A 13359-nucleotide genomic window follows, 5' to 3' on the forward strand; every position below is an offset into this window, starting at 1 on the left:
ACACACGTCCACCATCGCACACAGCAGTTACGAAACCCCCTTGCACTTGCTGCCTTCTGACTTTGCCAGAGCAGACTGTTCACCATGAATTCATGGCCACCAGGAGGAGCTGTGGGGGGGGAGGGGGGTGAGGAGGGCTGCCCTAGTTTCCTGGCTGCACCAGAGATGAGGTACTTGGTGTTTGGCTGGCCGACTCATCTGGTTTCTCTCCAGTGAGATAGAACAGACACCCCCGTTTGACTCATTAATGAACTAGAGACGTGCTGCTGGGAGCAAAAGGGCTTTTCCCCAGGTGAGTACGAAGGAGTATGAGAGAGCAGACAGTCCTCCACCCACCCCCATCACCACAACAGCGTGCGTGGTTTGGCCATTGACTCACCATTATTTGTGCAGGATCTGTGTATATCCAGCCAGCCTTACCAAGAGCCAAGAAATTACATTCTGACGTAGGTAAATTATAATCCTGTAACATCCAACACAAACGTAGCACTCGTGACGCACCAGACTCTGTTCTAAGAGCTTTGCACACATTTATTTTATCCTCACAACAGCCCTGTGTGGTAGATACTGTTCTTATCCTCATTTTACAGATGAGGAAACTGAGGCACAGAGACACGAAGCGGCTCGCTCCAAGTCACGCAGCTAGTAGGTCGCAGAGCGGGGATTCAGTTTTAGACAATCTGGCTGCAGTCTGTCTCTCTTTTTTAATCAACTGTGTTCTCTTTTACTTATGAGAAAAGGTGGGGGGACGCATGTTTATCTATTTCTAGTTAGGAATAGGCTGTATTAATAGTATACAAATTTAAGGCAAGAATTATTACTAGAGATGAACAATAAAAAGATGAAGCCAACAGAAAGACACAAGTACCTTAAATCTGTATGTACCTTAAAACACAGATATAAAACAGATAAAGCAAATATTAGCAGAACCAAAAGGAGAGAGGGACAAATCCATAGTAACAGCTGGAGATTTTAACGCACCTCTCTCAGTAAATTTTAGAACAAACAAAAATATCAGGCAGCACACAGAAGATTTAAACTGTACCCTTAACCAACCTAATTGACCTCATTGATATTGGTAGAACACTATTCCCAACAACTGAAGAATGCATCTTTTGAAGTCCACCTGACATTCACCACAGTCAGTCATGTTCTGGATCATGGGGCTAAGAACCCAGCACAATTCAGTATGTTCTCTGACCACAGTGGAATTAATTCAGAAATAAGTAACAAAAAGAAAACTAGAAAATCCCCAAATGTATTAAAATTAATAACACAACTCTAAATAATCCAAAGTTCAAGGGAAAACTCACGGTGGAAATTAGAAAACATTTTGAAGGGATAATTAGATTGGAATGTGACAAATGTGTGGATACAGCTAATGCAGTGCTTGGAGGGAGATTCACAGCTTTAAATAAATGTATTGGGGAAAAAACAAGTTTAAAGATCTGTCCTTTAAATTTTCATCTCAGGAAGCTAGAAAAAAAGAAATCAAATGTAATCCAAAGAAAGTAAAAGGAAATTCAGATGTAGGTTGAAATCAAGGAAGTAGCCAATAGGCGTACTATAAAGAAAATCAACAGAACCAAGTTGGTTCTTTGAAAGCATCGATTGCAGTTACATAGAAAAAGCACCTCAATCCATTTCCTTCCTCCTACGGCCCCTGCCACCTACAAAATCGTGAGTTAGGAAATTGATTGTCTGTAGACCAGGATTTTTTTAAAGTCAGTTCCCCTGACACAGAAATGCTTTATGCACTATTGATACTAGTTTGTCAATTCCCTTTTTGGCTTTGAGTCTCTGCAAATTCTTTTCTAACTGTTCTCCTGTCTCTGTTTCCATGCTAAGCAGATGGCCCAGAAATTAGCCAAAAGCAGAAAGAAGGTGCAGTACAAATAACGTCATCAGCTTGGTGTTATGCCTGTTCTTTTCATTTATTTACATTTTGCCTTTTTATTATTTTGTGTTTTTGTTTTCTGCATCCAGCAAGTTTTCGTTCAGATTTCTTTTTGAACCGCCCCATTAGCCAACGTTTCTCAAAACTGAGTTGCCCAAAGTGGCTGTTTTCTGTTGCTCATGAGCCATTTCACATCAGAGAGACAACAGGCAGCGGATTGGAGATGCTAAATGAATCCTACAGGAGTGTGAAAGTTCCCACCCTTCAGGAGCACTAATGTGGCAGGGACTTGGGTCTGTTCAATTACAGTCACGTTTGACTTGTGGATTTGTCAGATTGCTGGATGCAAAAAAGAAAACTCGCTAATAACCACACTGTGCGGACTTAAACCCTAAGTGAACGAGACGGATGTGCTTGTTTGGTTATCGAGCTTCTAGGTGCTTGTGGGCTACCTATGGGGTGTTGAGGCATCTGGGGCTCCTTCTTAATGGGGTGGCTTCAGGAGTGGGTACGGCTTCTGTGTCGCTGTGATGGTGTGCGAATGTGAAGACCCTTTTACCAGAACTGCATCCAAATGACTTTGCTCCTGCTCTAAACATTGTCCCCCATCACTTGAACAGGGGCAGACACTCTGACTTCTCCAAGGTCTCGGGGTGTGGGTCACTTGCCCTTACTCTTCAATCTGTTGGGCTCCAAAAGCCTTGTAGAAAGGGCAGTTCACGACCATCATTCCCAGAGTCACACCCTTCTTCTGTAGGGGGAGAAGCAGAGGGGATTGGGCGTCTTCCCCCTTAACCGGCAACGCTCACCCTCGTTCGTGAGTCCGTCCTCTGTGGTCCCTTCTGCTTTGGCGGTCGCAATCTGGAGTCAGCCTGCCGTTCTGGTGACTGTGTCTCAGTGCCTCTGTGTGTGAGCTAACCTTGCTCCCGTGCCCTCGAGTCGGGGTGAGGCGTTAAGCTTTCCCTTGGTGCATCTTTCTTCTCAGGCTCCCGAAGGGGAATCTCAGCCGATGACCGAGGTGGATCTCTTCATTTCTACCCAGAGAATCAAAGTACTGAATGCCGACACACAGGTATTAGCTGGCTGGCCACCTTTCCCGGGGTGAAGTTCCCAGCGTGGCTGCTCCCAGCCTGTGCCCGTGTCCGTAGGTCCCCTGTCCTCAGCTGCTGGCTTCCAAACAAGCTAGAAGGCTGTGTCTGCAGCGCCCGCTGCGGGGGAGGGGGCCGTGGTGCTCTGGGACCGTTTCCTTGAAGATCTAAGGAAAAAATAAGCCGTGGATGCTGTTTGCAAATCCTTCTCATAAATTTTCACGAGAAGCTTTGTGACCTTGAACAGATTCGCCTTTTACGAAATTTTGTTTAAAATCACACGTACACACACACGCACAATGCAACCATCACATGTGGATATTTTATTCTTTTAACCTCTCCACCAGAGATTCTACTGGTTGTAAAACGACTGAATGTTTTATTTCACATACCACAGACCCCTTCTTGCTCTGGGTCATTGTTAGTCCAGGGAACTGCCCCCAGGCCTGAGTGGGTGCATGTAAATCTGGCAGCAGCCTTTGAACCCAGCCCCCACCCCCCACCTGCCACACGGGGACTGCACTTGGCCGGGCTGTGGGGTGACAGACTCTCTCATGGGCCATTAGATGCTGCTCTAGACTCAGCATGCTCTCCCTTATGCCCTCCAGGAGACGATGATGGACCACCCTCTGAGGACCATTTCCTATATAGCAGACATCGGGAACATCGTTGTACTGATGGCCCGCAGGCGGATGCCCCGCTCCAACTCCCAGGAGAATGTGGAAGCCTCCCACCCATCCCAGGATGGAAAAAGGCAGTACAAGATGATATGCCACGTCTTTGAGTCTGAGGATGTAAGGATGCCTCCCCGGATCTCCCCGCTGGGTGACCTGGGCTGCCTTTGGGTGGGCCAGATTCTCTCTTCTTTCTCAGAACCTGAGTCGGTCTCAATCACACATGAAGCACATATTTGTTGAACGCCTACTATGTGTCAAGCACTGTTTTAGGGATACAAGGCTGAATAAGCAGACAAGGTATTCAGTATGATGCTCATAGGGAGATAGAAAATAAATAGATAAATGTACTTAAGCTAGATAGCCAGAAGTTCTGTAAGGAAAAATAAAGCCGGGACAGGAGCTATTTCAGGTAGGATAATCAACAGAGCCTTCTCTGAGGAGGTGACATTTGAAGAGAGACCTGCATCAACTGAGACTAAGAAAAGAGCAAGTGCAAAGGCCCTGAGGTAGGGGCCCGCTGGTATAGTTTGAGGATGGCTTAGAATGAGGGGAAAGAGGAGAAGGAAAGCAGTCAGACCCATGAGGGCCCCAGGCGCATGTCTCCTGGGCATGAGGGCATTTGGGGAGGATCATTCTCGGTTGTGTAGCATCGCCCTCTAGACCACAGGACAGTTAGGATTCCTGCTCCTACCTCCCCGCCCCCGCCAGCGGCTGGAGCACCGCCTGCCAGCTCTCCGTCCTCACGAAAACCAGCAGCTCCTCCTGTCACCAAGCCAGTGAGTCCTAACCCCCGTCTTCCCAGGCATCACGGTCAACGGAGAAATTTCATTCACCGCAGAGGCAGGGCCCCTTCCTCCCTTGGGCCTTCTTCCCCCAGGCATCCCTGGAACTGCTGGGGAGGCCTCTGGGCTTCAAGCTTCGTAGGCATCTGGCTTCTCCTCAAGCTTGGCAGGTCTTAGAAGCTCCCTTCAGGGCCAGGGGCCATGGCCCCGTGATGAAGGTCTGGAACCATAGAGCCCCCCCCCCCAGTGGGGCCGTGTCCGCGTCATTGTGCTGATTTTCCTCCCGCCACAGCGGCATAAGCGCTGTTACTCATGTTGAGCAGAGAGCCCGTAGCTAAAGAAAATTGCCTGTGGGAGCCTTGGCTCCTTGAATGAGGCCGTTTTTCTCCAGGAGGGTGTTCATCTAGCTGCAGTAAATTGCCTTCCTGCAAGAAGTTAGGAGTCCAAGGCCAGCTGTTCTTCCCCGGGGCTTCAGCCACAGGGAGTGGAGACACTCACGCGCTCTGCACCATCATCCGCTGGTCTGGTTCCCTAGAATACAGCCCCCCGGGACGAGATCACTGAGAAGGCAGCCATCCTCCCTGGTATTCCTTGAAAGCTGGAGGCCAGGCATGCAGATGGGGAGAAAATGAGTTCTGGAAGTTTCTCAGTTTCGGAAGTGACACTTGGAAGCTTAAGGGTCGCGTGTCCTGCAGGCAGGCTGGAAAGGTGGAGTTAGCTCTGCACCCCCCGCCCCCCCCCAGGCATGTGGATGCCCACGTGATGCTCTGCTGCCCCCAGCTGGCTCTGAGCTCCTAAGGAGGGGGTCCCTTTTTGTGCAGGCTCCCATCTGGGAAGATGATGAAAGGAATGAGGAAGCAAGAGGTGTGATAAGAGCGGACCCGGCAATCTTACTTTTACCCCCTTTGCTTCTGAAGCAAAGGACAGAAGAGCATTGACTCCAGAGCCAAGAAAGCTGGATCTGGATCCTGCCTCCGCCTACAGGCTGTGAGGCCCCCAAGCTTGTGCAAAACGACAGCATCTCCCCCACGGGCTGCCGTGTGGCCCCAGGAGACAGCGCACACACAGCAGCAGCCTGTGCGTCTGCCAGGGGCCTCCGTCAGTAACGGCACGCGTGCTGCCATTTTTCAGGTCATCCGTCCACATGTGCCTCTCGTGCCTGTAGTGATGCCTCGCTCCCGGTTTTACTCAGGACACGGGGTGGCGGTCCTCGTTCATGACTCGTGCGTGTGAAGTCACCAGATTCACAGAGTGAGAAAAGTGAAGCATTTCTTTGCCTAAAGCCAGCCACCATAGGAGGTTCCGATTTTAGTGTTCATTATCTGCTTTTAGCTAAACTGCTACCTTCACCTCTCAGCCTCTGTTCCCTGCCTGTCCAACGGGGGCGATGAAACAGACCCATAGTTCCCAAGTCTAAAGGGCTTTGAGAAGCAAAAGGGGTTTTTGTAGTCCATTGGCTGATAAGCCTATCTGGGACTGCCATGAGACCATGTCTAGGATTTTTCCAGCTTACCATGAATCTTCTCCATTTTGCTGCAGGACTATTACTGTTGGCTACAGGGCAATTCCCTGGGTTCCGATGGGGTTTTTAGACCATGTGTGATACATGCACCCTGTTGCCTTTCTAAAATCCAAAATTTGCTAAATTCTGAAACATGGTCTCGAGAGCTTAGGATGAGGGCCCGTGGCACTATCGTGCTCCCGTCAGTTACAGGCTAGAGGCGAGGACTGCTGTCCCTGTCCTTGGCTAGTGCCGAATGAAGCACAGGCGTGTGAGAAATGCTGGTGGCGGCCAGCGAGCTGAATTCATAGCGTGGGTGAATTAATGCAGAGAGAGGCTGCCAAGAAAGAACCTACAGAAGCACAGTTCCTGCCCCGTGAGCTGTGTGACCTTGAGCAAGTTCCTTCACGTCTCTGGGCCTCAGTCTCCTCACCTGGACACTACAGGTTGGGCTCGATCAGGGTTTCCAACTCCGCGGGACCCAGAACCCCCTTCCTACAACAGATGTTTTGTGGTGCCCCGTTACCGTCCTGAAATAAAATTCATAGGTAATAGAACCTCCCCCTTTGAAAATGTGTCCACAGACTAAAGCGTTGCCGTAAATGTAATACAAAGGAAAATTAAAGGAAAGCAAGCCCAAATAAAATTGTACTTACTACAGCATGTCGACGCTCAGGCCCGGCCATTCCAGAAGGAATAGCAGAGCCGTCCCATGCTTACGCCGACATAGCGTTTCGCTGAATATTGGAAACCCTTCTTATTTGACCTTTTGAATTGAGAGCTCAGTAGGAACATGGACGTGTAGACGGGCCCCACCCTCATGCAGAATCCCCTCAGTGTGCAGCAAATACACAGGCTGCTGGTGATGTGATTTGCTGGCCACCCAGATAACCACCGATAGCGTTGCTGCTAATGATTTTCCAAAATCTTGAAGCTTACGTCTTGGGGAAGGTGCTGGACGAAGCAGTCATCATCTTCTCTCACTTAACATAGCAGCTGTGTGCTCGGAACCTTCCACATGAACTAGAACCGTGCAGTTAATGCCTTTGTGTTCTACATAAGTTGAAGTGGCACCCTGGACTCAGATGGTTTGATCCGGGTGGTCCGTGGGTACGAGCGTCCGGTGGGCTCGGGAGTTGTTCAGGGTGTAGAGTGGCTCATCTTTGGGCAGGACCGTCCTCTTCATGGCAGTGGGTCCGGCAGCCCTGACTCCTGTCCACTGGATGCCGGTGGCTCCCTTGTGATCACTGTCATAGTAAGACACGTCCCTAGTCATTCTGGGAACGGCCCCTCACAGGGTTTGGTGCCACGTGTCCACCCACCGGCCCGGCTGATGCCTGGGGCTCCCGGTCCTGCAGGGACCCAGGCACTTTCGCCAGCAGGGCTTGCTCGTTGACCTCTGTCTTCCCTCTCCGGCTACCGTCCAGGCCCAGCTGATCGCACAGTCCATCGGGCAGGCCTTCAGCGTGGCATACCAGGAATTCCTCAGGGCCAATGGGATTAACCCTGAAGACCTCAGCCAGAAGGAGTACAGTGACCTGCTCAACACCCAGGACATGTACAACGACGACCTCATCCACTTCTCCAAGTCGGAAAACTGCAAAGATGTGGGTATTTCTCCGAGCTCGGCCGGAGGGGCAGGAGCCCCAGGAGTGTGGGGGCAGCCCTGCCGGGGAGGGAAGGTGGGACGGTTGAGGGAGGAGCGCATCATCGGGACTCAGGCCCGACTCCTGCTCCCCTCTCGTGAGGGCCTGTCACCAAGGTGGACCATCCTCTGCGCCGGGCAGTCCTGAGCGAGGGTTGGGGTGGGTTCCAGAGGTGAACGGGACCCGTACCCCGCCTTCCCAAGCGCACCATCTCGGAAACGGCACGGAAAAGTTTAGTGATGGTACTGAGCACAAGCACTGGTCAGAGACCGCTGTGAGAATGCAGCAGATGTCAGGTCTCAGGTGACAGACTCTGTGCTCCTCCAGGGGCGGCCTGTTGCTTCAGACGGAGCTTTGCAGGAGTGTCTGGAGGAAAATGCAGCCATTGGAGCTGGGCTGGAGGTCTGGGTATTCTTTGGAAAGTGTAAAAGACTGCAGAGAGCTGGGCCAAAGTTCAGAAGCCTGGAGCTGTCTGGGGGGCCGTGAATGAGACAGCATGGCTGGAGCATGGGGTCTGTGTGGAAGAGGCCCCCCCAGGGCTCAGGTCGGAACTGGGTGTCTTCAAAGTCTAGTCCAGGGGCTCGGCTTCCCCAAGGAGATACAAAGTACTGTATTCGAAAGTGCTCTTTTTATCCACCGATGTAGGTTTGGTGTCCTCTGTTCCCTAGAAGCAGGGCCTGAGGCAGGGATTCTTGTTCAAGGGATTTGGGGGGAGAGGGCACGCAGGAAAAAGTGAGTGTGGGCAGCAGGGTGGTAGGGACGCTAAGCTTAGAGAAATGTGGCCTTGCTGGAGATGAGCTTCATTCTGATCCAGAGGAAGCTCTGGGTCACAGGGAAGACTTGTCCCACCTTGGGCCAAAGGATTTGGCAGACATTTGTACCCTGTGTTGGTCAGTCGTTGACTGACCAAGATTGGAGGAGGGTGGATCCGTGTATTCGGGCTGCCTTAACAGAGTACTTCAGACTGGGTTTCTTCAACAAAAAAAACGTCGAAGTTCTGGAGGCTAGCGGTCCAAAATCAAGTTGTCCGTAGGGTCGGTTCCTCATGAGAGCTGTGGGGGAAGGGTGTGTCCCAGACCCCTCACCTTGGCTTGGACATGACTGTCTTATCCCTGTGTCTGTACATCATCTTCCCCTATGTGCGTGTGTGTCTGTGTCCAAACTTTCCCCTCCTGTAAGGACACCAATCATACTGAATTAGGGCCCACCCTAATGACCTCATTTTAACTTGATTGCCTCTGCAAAGATTCTGTATCCAAATAAGGTCGTATTCTTTTAAATTTATTTATTATTTTTAACGTTCATTTATTTTTGAGACACAGACAGAACGTGAGTGGAGGAGGGGCAGAGAGAGAGAGGCACACACACACAGAATCCGAAGCAGGCTCCAGGCTCAGAGCTGTCAGCACAGAGCCGGACGCGGGGCTTGAACTCACATACCAAACTGTGAGATCATGACCTGAGCTGAAATTAGATGCTTAACTGACTGAGCCACCCAGGCGCCCCCAGATAAGGTCATACTGTGATACTGGAGAATATGAATTTCGAGGAGGACACAATTGAACAGCCCGTCATAGGGAATGTGTCCCGCTGGGCAGCTCTCCAGGGAAGCAGCCAGCTGTGGGCTTCAGCAGCCAGGAGAAGGGACATGAGCCTGTGAGGAGCCTTTGTCAGGGCCCAGCAGCCGCCACCACTGTGTGTGTGTGTGTGTGTGTGTGTGTGTGTGTCTGCGAATCTGAATAAATAAATACACATTCTCTTTGTCAGATACTTCCAGAACGTGACTTGCCCCTTGGTAGTGTGTCCACAAATCTTAGGGGACTGCAGATAACCAACACTGACTCCTGTCTTCTCTGCCCTGCCTAGGAAGCAATTATGCCCATCTAAAATACGACTTTCCCACTTCCTCGACCAACCTTTCGGTGGAGATAAGCTTAGCATCATTTTTTTTCCCCTTCGTCCTCAGTTTTCTCCTTGCAAAGAGAGAATGTCTATAATGTCTATTTATTTATTTTTAACACAAGAATTTTCTGTTGGAGAGAACTTGTGAAACACTGGGGATTAGGGCAGCCGGTGTATAGGACCCAAAAGCTATTTCCGGAAACCATAAGGCGCCACCGAAGTCCCCACCTACACAGCCTCTTTCCCCCTCCCTGGGGACTACAGAAAAAAGCACCCGGTGCTCTTTGTGTTTATATTGCCAAAGACAAGATTGCTTATGTGGCATGAGAATTACAAGAAATCATATGGACCTGTGTTTCTTACCAAATGCCATGGAATCAAGAGAAGACAGGACTCATTTGGGTTGGAACCTCAGGGAAATGTCTTCCTTTTTTTTTTTTTTTTTTTTGTAATGTTTTTTATTTTTGAGAGAGAGACAGCATGAGCGGGGGAGGGGCAGAGAGAGGGACAGATTCTGAAGCAGGCTCCAGGCTCTGAGATACCAGCACAGACCCGGATTCAGAGCTCACATTCACAAACTGTGAGATCACGACCTGAGCCGAAGTCAGATGCTTAACCGACTAAGCCACCCAGGCACCCGAGGGAAATGTCTTTCTTGAGTCCACATAGGAAGTGGGGAAAAGTTTTGATTTGTGTCACTACCCTGGGGTTACTGATTCAGGCTTTCTAAGTGTTGTCGTTTTGTTTTGTTTTTTCCTTCCCTTTCAGGTCTTCATAGAGAAGCAGAAAGGAGAAATCCTGGGTGTAGTGATTGTGGAGTCTGGCTGGGGGTCCATCTTGCCAACGGTGATCATCGCCAACATGATGCATGGAGGCCCTGCCGAGAAATCGGGGAAGCTGAATATCGGGGACCAGATCATGTCCATAAATGGCACCAGCCTGGTGGGCTTACCTCTGTCCACCTGCCAGAGCATTATTAAGGTACCTGGAAATGGGAAAACCCAAAAAGGATGAAGTATGACTGTATTTCAGTCATTAGCACTATGAACATAAACTGAGGGTCTGGCACAGAGGAGGACGCAAACACAAAAGGCATGGGCTTGCCCTCAGGCTCTTAACAGGCTCCTCCCTGAAATCATTTTTTGATCAAAGACGGTCTATTTGACTCGCATAACACCACTCTCTTGTCTGTGCCGTCGCAGGCATCACTAATCAGTCACAGCACTCTATTCCCCTAAGCCTGCACCCAGCCTCCACCAAAGTTCCACAGCCCAGTAATCCAGATAATCACTGATAATCCGCTAGATATACTTGAGGTGATTGGCCATCCCTGTTACAAATCATGGAAATGCTTCAGGTCTGAGAGCACGGTTTCCTTCACAGTGGCCGTGGCTGTGATCCAAGTGAGCGTGCCCCCCACCCCCAGAGCTTATGTAACATGATCCACACGTGCCAGGTGCTATGAGAAGCGGGGGAACTCCTGGTACGGGCTGTGTGTTCCTTCTTACATGTGAATGTCATTCCTTCTCGTTCAACCTGAACAGACACTCTTGCTCAGGGCTGAGAAGAGCTACTCACATGAAACTTTAATAGGAATATGTGAGAGGAAGAAATTAGATTTTCTTGTAAGAAGTGAACCATCCATATGTAGTTTCTCGAGCACATTGGAACTTGCTGATTGCATGGCCAGTAGGAACATTTCTCCTTCACCTCAGTATCTAGAGACCCCAGCTCCAAGCCAAGCACTGTGACACCACAGGCAGACTGGGTTCTATGACTTTGTTTCATCCCTCGAGGTTTCCTGAAGGCCTGTGACCTAGAACATAGCTGTGTGCGTGTGTGTGTGTGCATGTATATGGGCTGCAAGAGTGAATGAATTCATATAATGGTTATTCGAGATAAAATCACAAAAGCCAACATCCATGGCTGGGCGGTCAGAGGGTGGGAAGTCAAATTAAGCGTCTAGGACACAGAGAGGGGTGCCTCTTCGTTTTTAGTGAAGCAGATATATTCTGATTTCTCCACAGATTATCATTCGCAGAGAAAAAATAGTCCTCTTTGACCTCATTTAATTTTTTTGTTACATCTTAGACTTGAATAAATTCTCTACCCCTTCTTAACATACATTAAAGATTAAAGAACCTTGGGGCGCCTGGCTGGCTCAGTCAGTAGAGCATGGGACTCTTGGTCTCAAGATCTTGATTTCAAATCCCATGCTGGATTAGAGCTTACTTAAAAAAAAAAAAAAAAAAAAATATATATATATATATATATATATATATATATATATATATATATATATATATAAAAAGACCCTACCTTTAATATATATATGTGTATATATGTGTGTGTGTATATATACACATACACATATATATTTATATATGTATATATTTATATGTATGTTTATATATATGTATATATGTTTATATGTTTATATGTATTTATATATATTATATAGTATATATAGTATATATTATATATAGTATATATAGTATATATATTGTATATATAGTATATATATTATATAGTATATATATTGTATATTATATATTATATATTATATATATTATGTCTATATTATATATATATTATGTCCATATATATTATACATATATATAAAAGACCCTACCTTGAACGTGCATATTCACTCATGAATGTTTAATTGGGCCTCCGTTAGGCAGAGGTGAACTTTGGAGAAGCAGAGTATCAGCACTTCTGTGGAGGCTAATTTATCACTGAAAGGGTTCGGTGGGCCTAATGGCAACAGAGAGGAGAAATGCACACACGCAGAGGGAGGAGAATTCTTTCTGATTTTTAAGGTGGGCTTGGAAGGGAGGAGTAAGATCTAGGCGGATGGATAACATAAAGGGAAACGGCCTTCTGGAGTTGCTGCTTGACTTGATGGGCCCTGGGCTGGCTTTGCAGCCGGTGGAGACAAGCCTGAGCACAGCCAGGGAAGGCTGATTTAGTGGTGTGGTACCGTGGAGAGATCAGGGGTCTGGGGGCTTGGAGCGGAGACACAGGACCCATCCACGTTTGGCAACTCACACGTGTCAAGGTTCACGGATACCCTTTCATACTAGTGAGCAAATGACTTGTTTAACACTGTGCGTGCATGAAAACCCCTGAGGGGCCATGGGAACCAGACACACATGATATACAGTCTGCACCCAGGAACTTGATCTTGCTGGAGAGATGTGAAGGAAAGAACGGGTAGCTAAAGGCAGCTGAGCGCTGTGTCCCTGGCACCATTATGAGAATGTGTGCGTTTGCTCGTGGAACCCTCATGGCAGCCTTCTGTAGGGTAGGTACTATTGTCATGCCCGTTGTGCAAGTAAGGAAACTGAGGCACAGAAAAGTGATGTAATCACTCATCAGTGGTGGGTCCAGGTCACTCAGCCCCCTTGATATCACTCAGCCCCTGAGGCAGTGGTTCTCGGCCAAGGATCTTGACACACACCTCCTTCCTCAGGAGAAGCTTGGCAGGGTCTGGAGACAGTTTAGGTTGAGAGAACTGGGAGGAGGAGATGCTGTAGCATCTCGTGGGTAGAGGTGCAGGATGGTGCCAGACACCCAGCCCCATGCGGAGAATGAGCCCAAGTGCAAAGGTGGAGAAAGCCTGTCTTGGGAGTGCAGGGGTTCAGAGGTGGGGGAGGGGATCCATTCAGAGAGAGGGAGGTGGGTGAGGGAGCATGGGGAGTGGATCTGGGCCTGGAAACGTTTGGGGAAGAGGAGCCAGAAGAGGGAGAGAATACGGAGGAGAAGCTTCCTGAGGCTTCCTGCCCGTGCCTGTTATGCACCTGCCAGGCGGTGGCCACCTTCATTCCCTCCTTCCCTCCTGGAGACAGCCAGCCCCCCTCCCT

The 13359-nt window shown here is 49.0% G+C and overlaps 1 protein-coding gene across 6 annotated transcripts in view; it reads left to right on the forward strand.

Moving 5' to 3' along the window:
• Positions 1-13359, forward strand: part of APBA1 (amyloid beta precursor protein binding family A member 1) — a 204527-nt gene that overhangs the window by 179318 nt on the left and 11850 nt on the right. For 3 of the 6 annotated variants that reach the window (XM_027041073.2, XM_027041072.2, XM_027041077.2), the window contains 5 exons: positions 1849-1884; positions 2883-2969; positions 3594-3779; positions 7373-7552; positions 10262-10474. In XM_027041073.2, coding sequence (XP_026896874.1) covers positions 1849-1884; positions 2883-2969; positions 3594-3779; positions 7373-7552; positions 10262-10474 — 702 coding nt within the window. The remainder of the gene's footprint in view (positions 1-1848; positions 1885-2882; positions 2970-3593; positions 3780-7372; positions 7553-10261; positions 10475-13359) is intronic. The other 3 variants (XM_053205290.1, XM_027041076.2, XM_053205291.1) reach the window with 3 other exon arrangements.

The sequence above is a fragment of the Acinonyx jubatus genome, chromosome D4, assembly GCF_027475565.1.
Source record: "Acinonyx jubatus isolate Ajub_Pintada_27869175 chromosome D4, VMU_Ajub_asm_v1.0, whole genome shotgun sequence".
NCBI lineage: Eukaryota > Metazoa > Chordata > Mammalia > Carnivora > Felidae > Acinonyx > Acinonyx jubatus.